At 36.2% G+C, this 21,070-nt stretch overlaps 2 protein-coding genes across 11 annotated transcripts in view; one reads left to right on the forward strand and one right to left on the reverse strand.

The window, feature by feature from the left end:
• The window catches only part of NPHP3 (nephrocystin 3), a 42,845-nt gene extending 39,531 nt beyond the window's left edge, over positions 1-3,314 (forward strand). For 3 of the 5 annotated variants that reach the window (XM_042903033.1, XM_042903035.1, XM_042903037.1), the window contains 4 exons: positions 1,008-1,133; positions 1,948-2,063; positions 2,677-2,853; positions 3,097-3,314. In XM_042903033.1, the coding sequence (XP_042758967.1) occupies positions 1,008-1,133; positions 1,948-2,063; positions 2,677-2,853; positions 3,097-3,109 (432 nt within the window). In that variant the 3' untranslated portion in view covers positions 3,110-3,314. Of the gene's footprint in view, positions 1-987; positions 1,134-1,947; positions 2,064-2,676 lie in introns of those variants that run through there. The other 2 variants (XM_042903034.1, XM_042903036.1) reach the window with 2 other exon arrangements.
• A 1,626-nt stretch (positions 3,315-4,940) lies between these two features.
• On the reverse strand, positions 4,941-21,020 carry UBA5 (ubiquitin like modifier activating enzyme 5). Of its 6 annotated transcripts, none has more exons than XM_042903043.1 (12): positions 20,798-20,960; positions 19,410-19,455; positions 19,211-19,300; positions 13,975-14,084; positions 13,073-13,159; positions 12,132-12,216; positions 10,867-10,971; positions 10,569-10,696; positions 8,750-8,885; positions 8,384-8,459; positions 8,132-8,238; positions 4,941-7,599 (listed from the first exon to the last, which is right to left on the reverse strand). In XM_042903043.1, the coding sequence occupies exons 1-12, from the start codon at positions 20,956-20,958 to the stop codon at positions 7,516-7,518; spliced, it is 1,215 nt and encodes a 404-aa protein (XP_042758977.1). In that variant the 5' UTR covers positions 20,959-20,960; the 3' UTR covers positions 4,941-7,515. The 6 variants fall into 6 exon arrangements, with proteins under 6 accessions (XP_042758977.1, XP_042758976.1, XP_042758979.1 ...); XM_042903042.1 differs by having other exon boundaries at positions 19,154-19,300; XM_042903045.1 differs by lacking the exon at positions 20,798-20,960 and adding an exon at positions 19,912-20,571.
• Between the last annotated feature and the right edge of the window lie 50 nt (positions 21,021-21,070).

A 21,070-nucleotide genomic window follows, 5' to 3' on the forward strand; every position in this document is an offset into this window, starting at 1 on the left:
CAATTAAGCCATAATTACTGGCAGCAAAATAATTTGTCTCCTGATGGATAGATTATTTTCTCTGAGCTTTTCAATCATGATTAATTTTTTTTAACAAATAGCTGAGTAAAACATTAAAAAATAGTATATCAGACTTAACTAAATTAAAATACCGGTCTGGTTTTGTTAAAATACATTCCAAATACAAATGCATTTATCAGCATTCTAATTGGATGGAACTTACATTTCAGAAGTTCTAAAATTCAACCATGATTAAGTTTCCTGTGTTAAGCAGCCATAAACATAACAAATCACCCAGTTGTCAGAGGTGAAGGAGGAATCTTTGTAGTTGATTAAGTGACCATTTAAATTTCACTGTTTCTTTTCTTTGCCTGCAATGAAATGTAACCATTTTTTGCCATAGGAATCTAGCCTGAGATACTTGGGAGTTTTTGTAGCTGTTCCCCCCCGCCCCCCACCCCAAAAAAAAGCCAAAGAGGTCCACTTTCACTTTATTTAGTGCAGTTATAGAGCTGTGTAGACAAGGTCTTTAGACCTTGTGGGACCCTTGCTGGTCAACCTGGCACTGAAGTTGATGATTTAGTAAGAACGATGATGCATTGTTGCTATTTCTGCGCAACTTTCAAGTGAGAAAGAAACAATTAGGAAAACCTGGAAGGGAGTTGGTGGAAAATGAGATTTTATTTTGATGCCAAATCTAAATTATATACAGTAGCAAACATATTTTCCCGGTATTTTTACATCACCGGGAACTTAGTGGTAATGGGTGATCTTTATAAAAGGGCTTTTTGAATTATCAAAGAAAATGTTTTTATATTCAGTGTGGCTTTACTTCATTAGATTTCAGTTATCTATCTATGAACTTAACCATTAAAGTGGGAGAAAATGCTGCTGAAATTTTTTTTCCTCAAAATTACTTAATAGAAAATTTTATTTATGGAAAAAGCTCTGATCAGATAGTATTTATTATTTTAATATTTTTGTTAGATTTCACTTTTGTTTTTTAGGGGAAACTTGACAAAGCTGTACCTTTGTATGAGCTAGCTGTTGAAATTCGACAGAAATCTTTTGGCCCAAAGCACCCTAGTGTAGCTACTGCCCTGGTGAACTTAGCTGTTCTCTATAGCCAAATGGTAAGTTCCTACATATTAACTCTTTATGAATGGTTTTAAAGTATGAAATATAGATAAATATGAATTAGCTGTGACACAGTAGCAGTAATTAAAGGAAATTTAAGATTGCTAATGTTTCCTTTAGGGACGCCTAGGTGGCTCAGTTGATTAAACATCTGACTCTTGATTTCAACTCAGGTCATAATCTCACAGTTTGTGAGTTCAAGCCCCACATTGGGCTCTGCGCTTACAGTGAGAAGCCTGCTAGGGATTCTCTCCCTCTCTCTCTGTCCCCTCTCCCACTCATGCACTCTCTGCCAAAATAAATAAACTAAAAAAAAAAAAAAAAAAAAAAAAAAAGATTACTAATGCTTTCTATAGTACTTGGGAAATTATTGAAGTTATATTTGTAAAACAGTCCCTTCCTCTTAGCGTAAAACACCTACTGAGTGCTTAGTTCATTGCATAAGCTTGGTTTTTAAATTCTGGAGATTCTGTACATCTCTATATCTAATATTGTCTTTAAGCTGTGGCATTTGTCTATGATAGGTGAAAAGCAGGTGTTGTACCCACAGGGCAATAAATAGGTTTTTGCTTATATTTTTGGATTCAGGTCAATGGTCACCAAGACAGGTCTAAAACTTAGGTTTCTGACTTTCTAGTATACTGCTTCTACCATTATGTTTAATAAATCTTTTCTATCCACATCCTGTGGGAGGTTATTAACCTTTTTAGAGGTGCTTACCCAAGTATATCAGCTTAGTCTAGAATATGTTAATAGTAAGTTCAGCAATTCCATGTGTTCAAGTGAGTGTTGTTACTTTTTTTTAATAAGAAAAAACATATCGAAGCCTTGCCATTATATGAAAGAGCATTAAAGATTTATGAAGACAGCCTGGGTCGGATGCATCCTCGAGTTGGAGAAACATTAAAAAATTTAGCTGTGCTTAGGTAAGAATTTTTTCAGCTTCCTGATAACAGCCAAACTCCATTTTAGAACAGCTTTGAGTCATCATAGAACAAAACAGAATATTTGGTGCTGATTGTTTTTCCTTGGACTCGAGGGGTAAAGGGGCTGTTTGGGGTTGATTTACTTCAAGATACTAAAGTAAAGTAGTATCCAGAAGTGAAATGAAGGCTGCATAATCTCTGTTGTAGACGAATGTATCAGGTAAGTAGTGAAAGATGGTTTACATTTGCAGCTAACAGGCTCTGGGGGTAATATGGGCAATTTGCTGTCCTCAAAACTAATTTACCATTAAGTGCATGTTGATTTTGCTTTTTCTGTGTTTGTGTATCTCAAGATGCGGAGACTTCCCTTAGCAGTTTCACTGCATCCATTACAACATGGTCTCTCTGGTGTCTATATGAGGCACTGAGATATACTTTAGCAGTTCAGATAGAAAGGAGAGTTTGGGTATTGTTTTACTAGACAGCCTGAGCGCATGCACTGGAAATAGAAGGGAGAAAGGAGTTATTCACAGCTTGTTATTCTGTATCCTGTAAGGTCATTTCAAGTTGTTAAGAGGTTATATTCTCATTTCAACAATTTTTTCTCACGAAGCTATGAAGAAGGGGATTTTGAAAAAGCTGCTGAACTATACAAAAGGGCGATGGAAATAAAAGAAGCAGAAACATCACTTTTGGGTGGAAAAGCTCCTTCCCGACATTCATCAAGTGGAGACACATTTAGCTTAAAAACAACCCATTCTCCTAATGTTTTCCTTCATCAGGGACCAAGGTAATGGCAATTACAATTCATTGCAAATGCACTTTCGGACAAAATAATTAAGAAACATTTGGAACATTAGAATTTAAAACATTAAAAAAATGTTAATTTATTTTTACTTTGTGTAATTTAATTGATATTTGCATGAAATTGCATTGGACTACATTGAGGTTTCAGTCAGGATTGTGTCAGTGTATGCTGTTTAAAATAACTAACTTTCCTATTGTATGGGACCAATGGATGTGGACACCTTAGAATCCTAAAATGATATGAAGAATTGATCATGAAGAGTGGATTGGTCTGTTCAACAAGAGCTGGAAGAGCAGTAAAGACAAGGAGTTCAATTCCATAATTCTTTCATCTCTCAGAGCTGCTCTGGCCTCACCATTCCTGGTCATGCTTTTCAGCAGTAGCCTGGCCTAATTCTCTACCTCGAAGAAGTTTCAAAGAATAAAGGGACAATGTTTATGAAAGGTTTGAATTGTCTTCTGTAAAATGAACTAGTAACAGTTGTCTCTGCTACCTTTTTAAAAATTCTGCCTTTTCCATGAGCAGACTGGGCCAGGCCTAGTCTACATTGTTCTGCTGTGTTATATGTACCTGCATAATCTGAAGCCATTAATGCAGTAACAAGTCAAGCTCTTAGCATTCCTTGACCTTCCCCAAGATAGAGACATGACAGTCTCTTCTTTCTTAAATGGCCTAAATTGATCTCATTTATCTCAAACTCAGATTAGTCTGTTCTGTATTGAAAAATGAAATGTTTTACAGGTTTTATAAATGTTGCCACATTTTGGTTAAAACCATTTATGTATTTATATATAATAAAATCTTTAATTTTAATACTTGTAAGATTCCAACATATTAGTTATAAAGGTGAAAGATGTAATAGCTATACTTCACTGTTTTAAAATAAAAGTGCAGGGCACCTGGGTGGCTCAGTTGGTTGAGTGTCCGACTCTTGATTTCAGCTTAGGTCATGATCTCATCAGTTCATGAGTTCAAGCCCCACACTGGGTCCATGCACTGACATTGCAGAGCCTGCTTGGGATTCTCTTTCTCCCTGCCCCTCCTGTGCACAGAGGGCTCTCTCTCTCTCAAACTTTTTTTTTTTTTAAGGGAAATTTAAAAATAAAAGTGCAATTTCAAGTTTTCTTTTTACCACTCCATTTTATACCAAATTGAGTTTTGGTGACTTTATAAGGTTTTGGTTAATGTTCTGTAAGGCTTGGCTATGCACAGGATGGTCCATGAACCAGAATCATCAGTACTAGCTGGGAGCTGATGAAAAATTAAGACTCTAGAGGTTCTCCTCAGACGTACTGAATCAAAATCTGCCGTTTGGCTAGATCCCCAGGTGATTCATATGCACCTAAGTTTGACAAGCAATGGTCTGATTCTAAGGCACTATAGCTGTGATTTAGAAGAAATTGGGCAGGATCTTATAAAATGAGCCTCCTTCTCCCCCTTTTGTGAGAAGTTCAAAAGGAAAAAAGATAAAACACGACCATAACACATCTTAATTAAATTCACAAATTACCATACACTCATTTCAGAATTAAGCTGTTAGAGTTTAAAATTTGATTATCTTGGGGCACCTGGATGGCTCAGTTGGTTAAGTGTCAGACTCCTGATTTCTACTCAGGTCATGGTCTCATGGTTCATGGTCTCAAGCCCTGTGTCAGGCTCTGTACTGGGAGTATGGAGCCTGCTTGGGATTCTCTCTCTGCCTTTCCCTCTCTCAAAATTAAATTTTTTTTAATCTATAAAAAAATAAAATGTAATTATCTAATAGCTAGTAATTTAAAACATTATAAGTAGTAATATTAAGTTTAATGCCTTAAAAAAACTACTTTGTGGGATACCTGAGTGGCTCAGTTGGCTGTCTGACTTCAGCTCATGTCATGATCTCACGGTTTGTGGGTTCAAGCCCCATATTGGGGCCTGCTTCAGATTCTGTGTGTCCCTGCTCTCTGCCCCTCCCCTACTCGCGGTCTCTCTCAAAAATGAATAAACATTAAAAAAAATTTTTTAAACTGCTTTTGGAAATAATCTGAGATTAATATTCTAGAAGAACCCTGAAAAAAGTAAAAACCAGCAAAAGAATAATATGCATTTATTCTTTGTTCCTACATAATTTGTTCTTGAAAACCTTAAGTGGAAACATAATTTATTAAAAGTGACTTGTGGTAAAAATTCATTAATTACAGTCGGGGATTGAGGACTCCATATATTTCAAGAGATTTAAGTTTAAATATACTTTTGAAAGCTGTATTTTGATCTTACTACTTCTTGTACTGCCAACTCAAATGTTTCTATGTAAAATGCCTACTTAAGATAAATATTTGCTGAAACAGACATCTATTTGAGGTTCTCAAATAGAACTATTATGTTTACATTGATATACACCTTCACAATGAAAAAGGTAGCTTTGAAACAACTCAATTATACATCTGAATTGGTAGGAACCAAATAATGGTGGTTATAGTTTTCATTAATACTTTACAGAAAAAAATATGGAAAAAATGCGATTGGGGAGGGTTAAATCTTAATATTCTTAAATGGTTACCACCTTTTTGTGTTGTGTCTGTAGGTATTCAAGGAGTATTTTTATGTGAGGAAACCCATAATACATATTTTTTTTTACTAAATAAAACATTTAAGTAGTACATAAATTAGCTCCCCACTAACAATGGGGAAGGGAGCTGAACATAATTGTTTTACTATAATTTAAAGCCCTTGTGCTAAGGCAATTTTGGAAGTGTGTTTCCTTCTTTCACGTTTCTAGAAACAGTCATTTTTAGAAATCTGATCAAACACTGGTTTTATTTAGTAATGTAAAACTCAGTGTTGATTAATTTCTCATTATCAGCTCCTGTAAGTTTTCATGGCAAACAGATTATCAAAAGAGCACTCCACATAGCAAAAGTTACCTGTTACCAGATTTTTTTCTGGTAAAATAATCCAGTAACTATTTTTTAATGGAATATATTAGACAAAGAATTATATAACTTAGATCTAAGATTTGATGCAGTATAAAACACCAGCAGTGTGAAATCCTATGTTAAGAGCAGAATAAAAGTGTGTTCTTGCTATTATACTTTATCAAACTATACCATTTTTAAATTATAAGCAAAGCCTTCCTAAATCAGTGTACCAGAGGTTCCAAAGGAATGGGATTATTTTAGAAAGACTTTTCTTTTTTGAAATTCAAAACATCTTGAGTAACTAGAAAAAAACTATTTTACACATGAATTCACGGATTTTTTTTTAATTGCAAATGACCTACCAAAGCAACATAAATAAGTTTCAAAGCTAGAAGAACTATCCCCCTACTTTCCAAACTTCACTCTAATATGATTCTAGAATCTCAAAACAAATATATTGAACATATTTGATATTTGGAGGTTTCTGAAATCAGTTTTTAGAACTTTATTTTACAAGGGAAGACTGCATTTTTCATTTTGTACTAATGTTCTTCCCTAGAAATACAATTTAGATATTACTATCTTCAAAGCAAAAAATCATCAAAATAGGTTAGCATAGCATAGTAACATCCTACTGATAATGGTTACACATGCGCATATATATATATATATATTTTTTTTTTTTTTTTTTTTTTGTCTCCAAACCATTGGGAATTTATTTATCCAAGGCTCTCTAAACTTTCATTATTTGTATGCAACTCCAAAGAAAACCAGTTTATCAATTTATAACTTAGTGATCATAATCAGGGTAACTGATTCTCTCCCACTGAATAAGTACACATCAGTCATTACAGAGGTTTTTTACGTCTCTCTTATGCCCACATACAGGATAACTAATTATCTAGAGAATCAAATTTAAATGAAGTATTCCAAAGATAGCCCATACAATGGGTATAATCTAGAGGATCTTAGCTTAAATTCATTCCTTGCTGCTCAAAATAAAGTACAGTGACTCCAGATATATATGTTCCACAGATGCTATGATTCCTTTGCCTTGGTCAGTGCAGAAATATAATAACTTGTACTTCCTGAAAGTACCTTTTATCTGTTTATCCGTGAAGAAAGTTTCCTTTTATTTGCCTTTGTCTTGTTTTTAATATATAACTTACAGGTTTACAAACTTTTCCAATGACTACATTTCAGCTTGTATTTCATCAGGTAACATTTGAGAGGATATTTTTATTTTATAGGCTAATTATTTTAAATTCACTGTTGGCCAAGTTAATGGTAGTAGTTTTCTTGTAGAGAGTGATTCTAAACACAATGAGTGGAGGCCTGCTAGCTCTAACCAATAGGTGGTACCCCCTGCCCTGTCTACATTTGAGAACCACATACTACTTTATTGTCCATGGCCTCAGACAACACACCACAAAGAATTACTGGAAAGAAAAGAAACATAGCATATTATTGGTCCATCCTTCCCATCCCTCTCCAAAGGCCAAAACATTTCAGTGGCTAAGTTTTCAAGTTTTCTTAATAAGAATGAAACAGAAGTTTTAGGAGAGTTATTGATTTAGTTGAAGGGAGAAAGTGATAAACGATACAGTACTTTCAAAAAGTGTAACAATTCTGTGAAGATTATGTATCAATGTTGCCCTAAGCTTTGTAAGTTTTTAAGTGATTTTTTTTTTTAATTGCAAGGACATTTGCTTAAACTCAGGAAATAAAATGTAGGTCAGCCCATTGTCTACATATTCTTCATCTTGGCCATGAGGTCTTCCAAGCTTTCGCCAGAATCTTCCACAGTTACTTCAGCTACAGAATCTTCTTGCTATCAAATGAGGGAAACATAGTGAAAAAATAACCGTCTAAAATTCTTGATGCTTAGGAATATATAATCACTAAGTTTACTATGTTCAACTAGTTTATAAAGTAAACTTTCTTTAATAAATATACCTTCTAATTTTTAGGAGAGACAAAGTCTTTTACTTTCCCCACCAATATTTTGATTTACAAGGCAGTAATTTCAGTATTCTTAAGATCTCTACTAAAGTGGTATTTTTAAATGGTATTATGGCTAAAATTCTCAATATAAAAAATGATATCTTCATTTAATTAAAACCTACTTGCTCCATTAATGAGTCAATATCACTATTTTAGGTCTATGTTTCAAACAGGTGAAAATGTACTGTATATTTCCACATTAACACTGAATACCTCTCTCACACATCTTAACTGCTATAGCATAAAATATCCAAATTAGGAAATACTGTATTGGCATTATAAACTAGGATGAAGAGAAAGAAGGTAAGTAGACATTTTCTCTTATCTGACACTTATGGTAAATCAGCTTTTAGGTGTACCTTTTCAGGAATTGTATATGCCACTGTAATCCCTTCAGGTAAGTCAGGAACTGGACCTGAAGAATTCTTCAGTTCCTCTTCTGAAACCTCAGACACCAACTCAATACCTATAGAGTTAAATGTGATATTATAATAGTTTTCAAGGAAATTTAATAAGCAGTAATTATTCAAAGTTTGTATAATTTAATTATATTTTCTCCCATAAGAGATTGTGTTTCATGCTGCCATTTCAATTTATGAAAGAATTCCTACCCCACTCATTGTCTTCATGTATTATCTCTTCCTCTTCTTGAACAACCTCTGGTTTGGGCAGTGCTGCTACCTTTTTCTGAAGAAATCAAACAGTATCAAAGTATTCTTACTCATTCTCAGGCCTCTGAAGCATTAATCAAAAATTCAGACAGGCTTTTTATTTTACCAAAGTAAAAAAGGACTTCAAACAAATTTTTTCTCTTTGGTAGCATAGTGAATTTAATTTCTTACTAACATTTACCCCCTAGAGATACAATAAATAAAAATCCAGAATCCATTTATCTTATTTTCCAAATCTAAGTAATTGTTCTAAAATACTGTCCAAACAGTATGACCTCTCATACATTCTGACCAAGTGATGTATACCTTGTATTCTTCCTGCTGCTTCCTGCAATTTCTGTCATCACACTGAGGATTTGGCTTCATGGACATAGTAGGGAAAAAGTCCTGCATTGCATTATATCCAAGGTAAAAACTAACAGTACCAAAATTTAACAAAAACCTAGAAAAGCAAATCAAAGTACACTTAGATAAAGAAACAAACCATAAAAGAACTGAATTTTTAAAAATTGATCTTTAAATACTTAATGGTTTTTTTGTGATAAGCAACAGTATTTTAACTACTGTTGTCAGATTAAAATGTAGAGAAGAATCCCTGAGATTGGTACTACATCTAACTACTTTTTAAAAGCTTTTATATATAACTTACTATAAGGTTAACAATCTTAAATGTACAGCTCAATGAAATTTTCCAAAAGTCTTTACCCATGTAATCACTACCAGATCAAAATACAGAACATTTCCAATATGCCTTAAAGTTCCCTTGTGTTCCCTAACAGTTCTGATTCCTTTTAGAAGCTTATAAAGAGAGGAAAAATCACATACAAAATATAAACAACAAAAGGAAACACATTTGCACTGAGTGTACAAGACAAAAATTGAGCCAATGATATGAAGCAGACAATTCACAGAAAAATGTAAGTGCTCACCCCTTTTCATAAGTAACTGAAAATTAAAATGAAATACCCGTTTTTTACCTATCATTCTGACAAAGATTAAAAAGTTTGATAACACCCAATGTTATGAACTGGTATGGGCAAAGCAGGTATTCCTACCCGGTGATAGAAATACACAATCCTTCTGAAGGAGAAATTTAGTAGTATCTGTCAAAATAAATATTGCATAAACTCAGAAATTCCACTTCTAAAAATTCGTACCTACAAAAACCTAACTTAGAGATATATGTAAGGTGCTGTTTGCAGCATTGTTAATAGCAGCAAAAAAATCTGTAAGTAGCTTAAATGTCCATCCATAGGGGGCTGGCTAAATAGGACACGTCCTTAAGAAAATAGTTTGTAGCTATGATTTTTTTTTTTTTTTTTTTTTTTGGAACATACTATAAAATATCTTGTTTGGATAGGGCCTACTGAAGTTTGTACAAGCTATTGCTCTTACATAAAATAGCCCTCGACAGTTGCCTTGAAAGTTCTTAGGTATGCTTTTTGCAATTTCTCTGCTGGTAGCTGACACTTCTGATATCAGGATACCTCCCTGTATCATGTTGCAATTTGTTCTTATACTGGAAGGCATGGAAACATAAAGTTGTAAAGTGAGAAAAAAATGGTCTGAGGAAAGGAACACCTAAAGGCTTTCTCCTTTTAATAAAATGTGAGTTGACATTAATAAAACTCTTTTACATTCATTTTAGCTGCAAAGAAACCTTTGTCCTTTTTCACTATAGTTTAGATGGTGTGGTTGTGAATATCTTTTTTTTCAGAGAGCAGAGGTATTATCCTTTTAATGTTTAATCACATTCATATTATTTTTAGTAAGAGTTAAGTAAAGAAATATGTTTATGTTCTTTGGTCAAACCTGCAGAGATTTAAATCATTTGGTTAATATTTCATAAACAAACACACCAGTACTACTGTATCATTTAACAAGAGCTATTCTAAATGCACAGAGTAACACACATGTATGTATATTAATATGTATGTTTATATTTAAATTAGATATACTAATATATGTAAATTCAAAGTATATATATTATACATATATAAAAACCATATGCTGGATTTTAAGAAACTATATACTTAGATGGTAATTCCAATATTTGAAATGCTTTATGAAATATATTTCTATCAAAAGCAAACAAAACTATTCAGAAAAATTCGCCCTCACTCACTTCAACACATTTTGTACCAATATCCCAGCAACCACTCCCATAGTGGTAGGAAGACTGGCTGCACAAACACCTTCTCGTTTCAGAGTCTTTTCATCAATATTTGCAGCAACCACAAGTGGGGGAGCACACTACATGAAAAAGAAAGAAAATATATTTCAAAATGAAAGGGAAAAAGTAAGCAGGTTCAAAATAGTATTCCATCACGTTCAAAGTTTTTATTCGTTGAATTATAATACATTTTCAATACAAAGTACATTTTCAATACTTTAGTTAATAAGCCAAAATGAATCATGCATACCGCAAAACAAGCAGATTCTCCAGGAATTATGAGCTGTATATGCCCTGAAACTGCATTTTCACTGACCCCAGACTCCATCCATGTTTGTCCAAGTTCATTACAAGCCTTAGTAGAAACAGATGAAAACAACAAAAAAAGCAAGAATTAATTTATCAAAAGTTATTTCATGAAAAACTGGAGCTTAACTAAATGATTACCAAAGGGTGTTTTAAATTTTCAAAAGAGGAAAGTTATCAATAATGGAATTCCTTGGCAACTGCCATTCTCTATTTAAAAAGTAAACTGGGGACACCTCGATTCCTCAGTGGGTTGAGCATCCAACTCTTGGTTTCAGTTCAGGTCATGATTCCAGGGTCGTGGGATTGAGCTCCATCTCAGGCTTCATGCTGAGCACTGAATGGAGCCTTCTTAAGATATTTTCTCTCTCTCTCTCTCTCTCTCTCTCTCTCTCTCTCTCTCTTTCTCTCTCTCCCCCCCACCTTTGCCCACCCCACCTCCACTCTAAATTTTTTAAACATTTTTTTAAAAAGTAAACTGACAGCATTCAAGTAAGCAGCCAATAAATATTTAATTAAATTGAGTGATTAAGTTTATTGTATTTCTGATTGTAAAAATTCTTTTTTCTAAAATAATTTCAGCAACAAAAAACTGCAAAATACCTTCTGAAAAGCTGAAACCACAGTAATTCCAAAGAATTGTTTTATTTCTGAGAAACAAGGCTTGTAAGCAATGTATACGCATTTATATCTTAAAAAATAAAGTAAAATATTAAAACCAATGCTAACATAGAATAACACATTTTAAGATAGTCATTTATTTTAAAAATTGTACATCAGAAGTATCTACTATAGTTTCCTCTACTGGCATAATAAAGAATAGGATACTGAAACATAAGCCACACCAGCAAAGCTAGAGAGGCCCCACAACTATTAGAATAAAACTTTTTTAAATGTCTATTTTATTTTCAGAGAGAGAGAGAGAGAGAGGACGAGCAAAGGAGGGGCAGAGGATGCTAAGCAGACTTCACTGTCAGCATGGAGTCTGACGCGGGGCTCAAACTCATACACCGCGAGATCATGACCTGAGCTGAAATCGAGAGTGGACACTCAACCAACTGAGCCACCTAGGCACACTAGAATAAATTTTAAAAGTAGGCTAAGAGAACATTAAAAATTAATGAAACACATTATAAAAGGGTTTAAATACGGAACTATACAAGAAAACAGATGAATGAGTATAACATCTTATACAATAGGAATACTCACTGTATTTATTGCCATTCGAGCTTCAAAATTGTCCACACAGCTAAGAACTAGGTCAACAGGTTTTCCCTCTTCTAATCCACCATTACTAGGTAAAGAAAATAAATTTTACTTGGGGAGGAAAAAGAAATCAGGACACAAAATACACTCTAATTTGTTTAGTCATACATTTGTGCTTTCAGTAAATGTTTGAGTACAGTTAAGGCATAGTATTTAATGTTAAAGATCCAGTATGTATTGACTAACTAATATGTATATAACATCAATGATACTACAGTGCTTCTCAAAGAAGACACAAGAAGTATAAAGTCTGTTCACAAAAGTTACCATTTCCCCATCAGCTTTCATAGACTTTTATTCCTTTTTCATTCCAAATGTAAATGTAATAAAAATTGAATACAATTCAGTATCTCAGTGTTGTTACAATCTGGAGAAAACCACCTTCACATAGAAATATAATCTAGAACACAGAACTTATAGTTGAGGATCCCTTGTTATAACACCATAACAACAGAGTTTTTGATTTTTGATTGTTGTTACTATTGTCTTTTGGACAGTACTTTTTACTGAGTTACTAACACACAAAAATTAACTACTTTAAAAACAAAAATATATATCAAATCTACCAACTCGCTGAATTAAACATCAGATTTTTTTTATTAAAAAACTTTTTTTTAATGTTTACTTATTTTTGAAAGACAGAACCCAAGCAGGGGAGGGGCAAAGAGAGAGCGAGACACAGAATCTGAAAGAGGCTCCAGGCTCTGAGCTGTCAGCACAGAGCCCCACATGGGGCTCGAACTTATGAACCATGAGATCATGACCTGAGCCAAAGTCAGATGCTTAACTAACTGAGCCTCTCAGGTGCCCCAACATCAGTGGTTTTCTAATAATACTTGTTTAACTGAGCTGGACACTGCAAAATATTCATAGTAAAATTTTACCTTATTCTATCCATGAAATGTTGAAAGTTTTCTACTGTGGTTATATTGTAGTTGTGTACTTCAAAAAGAACATCTGGATTAATGTTCCTAAGAGGGAAAAAGGGAATGATTATAAAAACTACTAGTAGGAATGTTAAGAGAAAACAGGAAAAAGAACTGAAAAAGCTAAAGATCATGTAACAGAGGTAAGAAAAATGGAATTCAAGCTATTCAAAGAAAATCTAAAGTCCTCTTCTACCTCTTGTGCCCCACTCCAAGGAGAAGACTACATTCAAAACATGTTGACTGCAGGATTACAGAAATGTTCCCACCATCTATGTGCTGGGAATTAAGCCTTTAACACCTAGGTGAGCTATAGCCTAGCCTGACAAAAGAACTTCTTTGTTCCTTATTTCAGTGAAAGACATTTGGGGTCACAAAGAAACTTCCTAGAATAAGGATTGGCAAAGTATGGCCCTGGGGCCAAGTATGACCTGCCACCTGTTTTTGTTTTTCCGAGGTCTGCAAGCTAAGAACGGTTTTTACATTTTTAAATGGTGGCAGGAGAAAAAGAACAGAACGATATTTCATAACATGCTAAAATTACATGGAATTTAAACTTAAGAGTCCATAAACAAAGTTTTATTGGAGCACAGCCATGTTCATTCATTTTTGTATTGCCTATAGCAGCTATCACACTACAACTACATGACTTGAGGGCAGTTTCATAGTGGGCCCTCAAAGCCTAAAATATTTACTATCTAGCCCTATCTGAAAAAGGTTGCCAACACAGTATCAAGAGGTAAGAGAATTGATGTGAAACCTGCATTTCTGTAAAGAAAAATTCATTCATTAGGTTAACTTATACAAAATATGCAAACTAAGATGTCACTAAAGATGTCTTTAATCACTATTCCATTTACCTCAAAGTATATTCTGCTGCTTGAACTTTACTTAATCCTGCTTGATGAGGTTGGAAGAAAAGTCTATTCATATTGGCCAGTTCCACCTTGTCATAGTCAAAGAGTAGCAACTAAAATGAAAATAGTGGTATTTTGATGAAAAACATACCAAGAAATAAACTACAAATAACAAAGAATAAATTAGTGGACTTTACATTTGATGGGTTTAACAGAAATAATACCAGCTAACTCTAAAATACTAGGTGCCATATATTAACTCATTTAATGCTCCCATGACTTAAGTATATGGGGACTTTAATTCTCCTTTATAAATGAAACAACTACAGCACATGTTCAAAAACCTCATTCAGCTAATATATGCAGAAATGCAATTCAAATTCAGGCATTCTCAATCCAGCATCTGCACCCTAACATTTACTGCCTCTCCAAATGATCCACTGAGAAATTAATGTTTATTCCATTTCATTCCAATTGTTTACTAAAGGCCAAGAACACATTAGATGAATGAAATTTTAAAATAAGATAAAAACAGGGGTGCCTGGGTGGCTCAGTCGGTTGAGTGTCTCAGGTCATGATCTCAGGTCATGACTTTGGCTCAGGTCATGATCTCGCAGTCTGTGAGTTAGAGCCCAACGTCGGGCTCTGCACTGACAGCTTAGGGCCTGGAGCCTGCTTCGGATTCTGTATCTCCCTCTTTCTCTGCCCCTCCCCTGCTCATGCTCTGTCAAAAATAAATAAAACATTAAAAAAATAAAATAAAATAAAATAAAATAAGATAAAAACAAATGCCATAACTTAAAACTATAGTATAACATGACTCCTTTTGTGACTATGACACCATACATACCCACAGCTATTACTCCAAAGTATATTTAGGCATGACAACATTTCACATACACACACACACACACACACACACACACACCTTTTTAAAGATCCCATTTCCTATCAGTAAGAACAGGTTGCACCCAAAGATTTCTAAGGTCCCTTTCTTAATCTAAAATCCTGTGACTTCTTAATACAATTCTCAGCATCCTAAATTTAATAACAAAAACAAAAATGGGGAGAAGGGCAGGGCAAGCATAGATGCAAGGGCTACAGCAGTGGTTAAGGGGGACTGTGGCTTGTGGTGCAACTGTCCTATGCATGGCTAAAATTACAAAAAAAAAAAAAAAAAAAAAAAAAAAAAAGAAGGGGGGGATCTTATTAACAACAAAATTAACTCATCCCGCAGAACATCTAGGTAACCCTTAGTATCTTGCTAGAAAATATACCACCTCTGTCCCCTGTGGTAATTTTCTGACCCGACTTAAGAGTCTCCAAAATAAAGTTTATTTTAGCTCATTCAACAATATTTATTCGGTCAGGCCAAGTATTAATTTTACTCTTCAGCCTTGTAGCTGGTTTATAAGGTGCAGGAATTCCCAAATTTGGGGTTAGGAGGTGTGAGTTGTAGCTCTGTCACTAATAAGGTCTTATCATGGATAAGTCACTCACATTTTAGGCCTGTATCTTCAATAAAGCAGCTAATCTAGATCTGATGGTCCAAGGCACCACAAAGTATTCCAGAAACTTTCAGGGGTGAGAAGTGGGCTCTAAGTCTCCAATTCTCCACTTCCCTACTTAACCCCACGAATTAGCTTCTTGTTTATCTGTTTTACATACTGAAAAAAGAGTTCTGAAACTTACCTACGTACATCCTTAACTTACAAACTTGAGTGTACACTGGCATCATTTAAAAAATACTGATGTCTGGGTCCCATCCCCAGAAATTCTGATTCTATTCCAGTTTGGACATCAAAATTTTGAACTTCCCAGGGGATTCCAGTTACAGCAATATTTGATAACTACTGTTCTAGATCCTGGCTACTCAAAACGTGGCCTGTGCAAGCAGCATCAGCAGCACCTGGAGCTCGTCAGAAATACAGGAGCACTGTCCCAACTTTAACATGCATGTGGATCATCTGGAGATTTGTTAAAATAACAGATTCTGATTCATCACATCTGGAAGGGTCTGGAAGTCTTTGTTTCTAACAAACTCCCAGGTGATGCTGATGCTACTAATTTAGACATCAGACTGAGTAGCAAGGATCTAGCAGTTCTTTTTTTTTTTTTTTTTAAGTTTGTTTATTTCAAGAGAGAGCGAGAGAGAGAGCGAGAGAGAGAGCGAGAGAGAGAGCGAGAGAGAGAGCGAGAGAGAGAGCGAGAGAGAGAGCGAGAGAGAGAGCGAGAGAGAGAGCGAGAGAGAGAGCGAGAGAGAGAGCGAGCACAGCATGAGCCAGGGAGGGGCAGAGGGGTGGGCGGGTGAGAGACAGAATCCCAAGCAGGCTCTGTGCTGTCAGCACACAGAGCCCAACTCAGGGCTCAATCTCACAAACTGTGAGATCATGACTTGAGCCAAAATCAAGAGTCAAATGCTTACTGAGCCACCCAGATGCGCCAAGGATCTAGCAGTTCTTAAAGTCTGTCCTTCCCCTACCCCCACTAGGAACATCAGAATCACCTGGGAATTTGTTTGAAATTCCAATTCCAATCGAAACCTAAAGAATCAAAACCACCAGGGTAGGGCCTGGCAATCTATGTTTTAAGAAGCCTTCCAAGTGATTCTGATGCACACTCAAACCTGAGAAACTCAATTTCTAGGATATCTACTATCCTAGATCAATCAGCCAGGGTTCTTATGTCAGCTCTAAGCAATTGGTGGCTGGCTTTTGTAAACCTCTTGAAAAACTTTAAAAGGTCAATAAACATTTTCAGTATTTTTGTATTGCCTTTTCTATATTGATAAATGAATGCCAACTTTGAAACTACTTTAAGAATTTGGGGCATGGCGGGGGGAGGGGGGCACCTAGGTGGCCCAATCAGTTAAGCATCTGACTCTTGATTTTGGCTCAAGTTCACAATCTTATGGTTCTTGAGATCCAGCCCCACCTCAGCTCTGCTCTGCACCTGACTACTCAAAGCTTGCTTGTGATTCTCTTTCTCCCCCTCTCTCTCTGCCCCTCCCCCTGCTCACTCGAATACTCCCTCTCTTTTTCTCTCTCAAATAAATCTAAATGCATACACAAACTTTAAAAAAATAATTTGGGGTATGGGATGGACCAACATATTAAAAAGCACTGATAAACTCTGTGGGGAAAATACTTGCTTTATCAAAATGACAAAGGGGTGAAAATTAATTGTGGAAAGTTTTGGTATTCAACCACTAGGAATCTAACATCATGGACTTTGGCTTTATAAATCTGAAATTGGTAGGTATACTAATTTCTAGTATAAGATTACCTCTTTTTCCTACCCACAACCTACATCAATTTTAGGAAAAAAAGTAAAAAAAAGAAAGTATAAGTTAAATAAAAATGTACAGGTTAAAAAAATCTAAAGGGATACCTAGCTGGCTCAGTCGGTAAACTGTGGAACTCCTAATTTCCGGGTTGTGAGTTCTAGCCCCATGTTGGGTGTAGACATTACTTAAAAATAAAATCTTAAATTAAAACAAAACAAATATACATACAAAAAACAACCTAGAGCATTTTCCAGTTCAATTTCAAGAGTAAGAGAGGTATTTATTTTATAACTGGAAGTTTTTCTATCTTAATCCTCCTCACCTATCTCACCCATCCTCCCAACCCACTTGCCCTCTGGCAACCACCAGTTCTCTGTATTTAACAGACTTTGTTTATTAGGTTACACATAGAAGTGAAATCATATAGTATTTGTCTTCCTCTGAATTATTTCACTTAGCATAATACCCTCTAGGTCCATCAATGTTGTCATAAATGGCAAGATTTCATAAGGCTAATATTCCATTTTACACTCACAGACCCTACATAGATCTTCTTTATCCATTCATCTATCTAGGGACACTTGGGCTGGCTGCTTCCATATCTTGACTGTTGTAAATAAGGCTGCTGTAAACACAGGGGTACATATATCTTTTCAAATTATTTTTCTTTGGGTAAAAATAAGACCTGGAGTTGAAAAGTACAGCATAGAGAATATAGTTAATAACATTGGAATAACATTGTATGGTGACAGCTGGCGACTATACTTATGATAAGCAATCAGTAATGTATAAAACTGTTGGATTACTATGTTGTACACCTGAAACTAATACAACCCTGTCAACTAAAAGTTTTAAAAGTATTTCTGAATAAGTTAATAAAAGGCCACTATTCTTTGGGGAAAAAAAGTAAGAAAGGTACATGCTTTCTAGTTCATCTTGTATAAAGCATGTTTAAAAAATATTTGTTAGGGGCGCCTGGGTGGCTCAGTTGGTTGAGCATCCAACTTCGTTTCAGGTCATGATCTCGTGGTTGGTGAGTTCAAGCCTCTTACTGGGTTCTGTGCTGACAGCTCAGAGTCTGGAGCCTGCTTCGGATTCTGTGTCTCCTTCTCTCTCTGCCCATCACCCACTCACACACTGTCTCTCTCTCTCAAAAATAAATAAATAAAATTTGTTAGGAGGACCTGGGTGGCTCAGTCAGTTGAGCGTGCAACTCTTAATTTCAGCTCAGGTCATGATCTCATGGTTTTTAGGATCGAGCCCCACATGAAGCTCTGTGCTGACAGTGTGGGGCTTGCTTGGGATTCTCTCTGTCCCCCTCTCTCTCCCTGCCTTTCCCCTGTTCAGATGGTCACGCGCGCGCTCTCTCTCTCAAGATAAATAACCTTAAAAAAAATTATGTTACATGTTTTTGTTTCACACGTTATTAACTGCCTTCTTCTCAAAGCTCTATATCTAAAACACTTAAGTCCAAATTGTAATCTATTACCCCAAACAAAAAATTCCTGAAGACAATTTAGATTTTCCTTGTTTTATTAGCATTAATATCACCTCCCATTTGGGTGGTATTATGTCTTTTTTTTATCTATTCTTTTTTTTGAGAGAAAGGGGAGAGAGAGTGAGCAGGGGAGGGGCAGAGAGACAGAGAAAGAGAAAGAGAGAATCCCAGGCAGGCTCCACATCGTCAGAGAGGATCCCGATGTGGAGCTCAAACCCACAAACTGTGAGATCATGACCTGAACTGAAATCAAGAGTCGGACACTTAACCGACTGAGCCACCCAGGTGCCCCTGGATATGGTTACATCTTAACTCCTTTGGGTAGAAAGAACAATCCGAATAAATACACCACAAATCAATAAACCATTAGTAATGAGGAAAAAATTCCTAATTTGTACCTGATTCACTCCATAAGTGAGTAGTTCCCTACATGACAAGGAGAGAAATGTTTTTACCTTACCAATGCCACATCTTGTCAGCATTTCAGCAGTCACACTACCAACTCCACCAACACCTACTATTGCTATAGCAAAGGTACGGATTTTCTGTGAAATGCAAAATTATACATTTGTTGGTTAACTTTTCATCAAAAATGTCAGAAATTATTTTCATTTACTGAAATCATCTTCGAAAACTTGGAAAGGTTTATCATACCTCATAGTCATTTACAATCCCCATTCGTTTCAATGCCATCAGGCGGCTTAAAACAAAAAAAGTTTTAAATTACAATCTTTTAATATGTGATATAGATAAACATACATCATCCCAGAAAAACACAAACTCAATCACTACTAATGCTTTAAAAGAAATCTTTCAGCCTGCCTTTACCAGGTGAGACTAAATCACCTGGGAAACTTTAAAAACACCCATGCCTGAAGATGCTTCCAAGTGTAGCCTGTGCAACAAGATTTTTTAAAAATGCACCTCAGATGTTCTAATGGGCAGCCAAGGTCAAAAACAATTGACTTAAATGTTAAGTGTCTAGATGAGGCAGGTCAAAGTAAAATTTCAACATTTTCCCATGCTTTCTTAGCATATGTATTTAACATTTAACACTCAGATTAATGTTTAACATCAGTTGTATCTGCCCAAAACGGATGACGTCTACTTTTAGTAAGCACCTACTGTATGCCAAGGACTCTAAGAGGTACTTTACCTAGTTAGTCTGCTCTGTTATCTTGAGTTCAATATATATGTGTGTGTGTGTGTGTGTGTGTGTGTGTGTGTGTGTGTGTGTGTGTGTGTGTGTGTATTTAAACCCATATACATGAAATTCCCATTCGTTTACACTTTAAAGAGTCAAATACTTCTACCAGGCTTGCTAAAATTCTGCAAGCTCCTGGCCCCCACATCCCTTTTCCTCTCCTTCCTCATTTTCAACTGTTACTAACACATCTCTAAATAGCATGCTAACGTTGTTACTTCTGGATTTTCAGTTTTAGGTATTATTTGAACATTTCACTCGTACCACTGGTCCCTACTAAACACAAATACTTCCCATGGTTGCTCAGCTACTAAGAGTTGGGATTTGAATCGAATCAATCTGGTTCTAGAGACCTTCCTCTTAACCCCTGCACTGTATCGAGCCGGCTGACAGTATTGGTAAAGTCAAACAGCTTTAACACTAAAGCTAATTGTGCTTTCCCACCACGCCCCCAATTTTGAAATTTTGAGAAGCCTTTATGAAACTCGAAGTCTATGCTTAGCGGGTTTTATATTTAATATCTTCTGAAAGTTATTACTATCAGTTTTATGCACAACGAGGCAGACTAAAAACAGAGGGAGGGGCGTTAGGAAACCGGCCGCGTGTCCTCAGCCGGCCCGCGAGCAGCACCATATGGCTGGTTCGCTCGGGTTTTGTTTCTTAAGAGGAAGAATACCGAGTAGTACTGAGACCTGGCCCCGGGCGTTTGGGAACAGGACTCAAGAAGAGGAAGGTGGACGGCGGCGTGAGCTGCACAGGATGGGAGCGCCTCACTCCTGACCACCCGGAGAACTTGACCTCGCCCCCTCGCCGGCCTCCCACCCGCAACGCAGATCACCTGTAAGGATTGGAGTCCACCACCTCCGGGCTCATCTTCTCGATGCGGACCCGGCCGCCGCCTCCGTCGCCGCCCCCCAAGGCCCGCCGACTCCTCTCCAGTGCCAGTTCCCGCTCCAGCTCCTCCACCCGCTGCTGCAGCCGCTCCACAGACTCGGCCATGGCTGGGACGCCGGCCGCCAACGTTCCCAGCCCCGGCCTTCGCCGTCGCCTCCGCCCCACGCTGCTAGGCCTGCTGGCCCCGTGAGGGGTAAGCGAGAAGGCACCTAGCCGC

The sequence above is a fragment of the Panthera leo genome, chromosome C2 (assembly GCF_018350215.1).
Source record: "Panthera leo isolate Ple1 chromosome C2, P.leo_Ple1_pat1.1, whole genome shotgun sequence".
NCBI classification, from domain to species: Eukaryota; Metazoa; Chordata; class Mammalia; order Carnivora; family Felidae; genus Panthera; species Panthera leo.

Excerpts from the sequence above, each read along its gene's own strand:
- UBA5 (XM_042903042.1), bottom strand. The coding sequence starts at position 20,958 with ATGGCCGAGTCTGTGGAGCGGCTGCAGCAGCGGGTGGAGGAGCTGGAG. Across the intron at positions 10,972-12,131 it reads CTCGAATGGCAATAAATACA|GCTTGTAATGAACTTGGACA; the intron begins GTGAGTATTCCT and ends GTTTCTACTAAG. Across the intron at positions 10,697-10,866 it reads GAGAATCTGCTTGTTTTGCG|TGTGCTCCCCCACTTGTGGT; the intron begins GTATGCATGATT and ends TTTTTCATGTAG.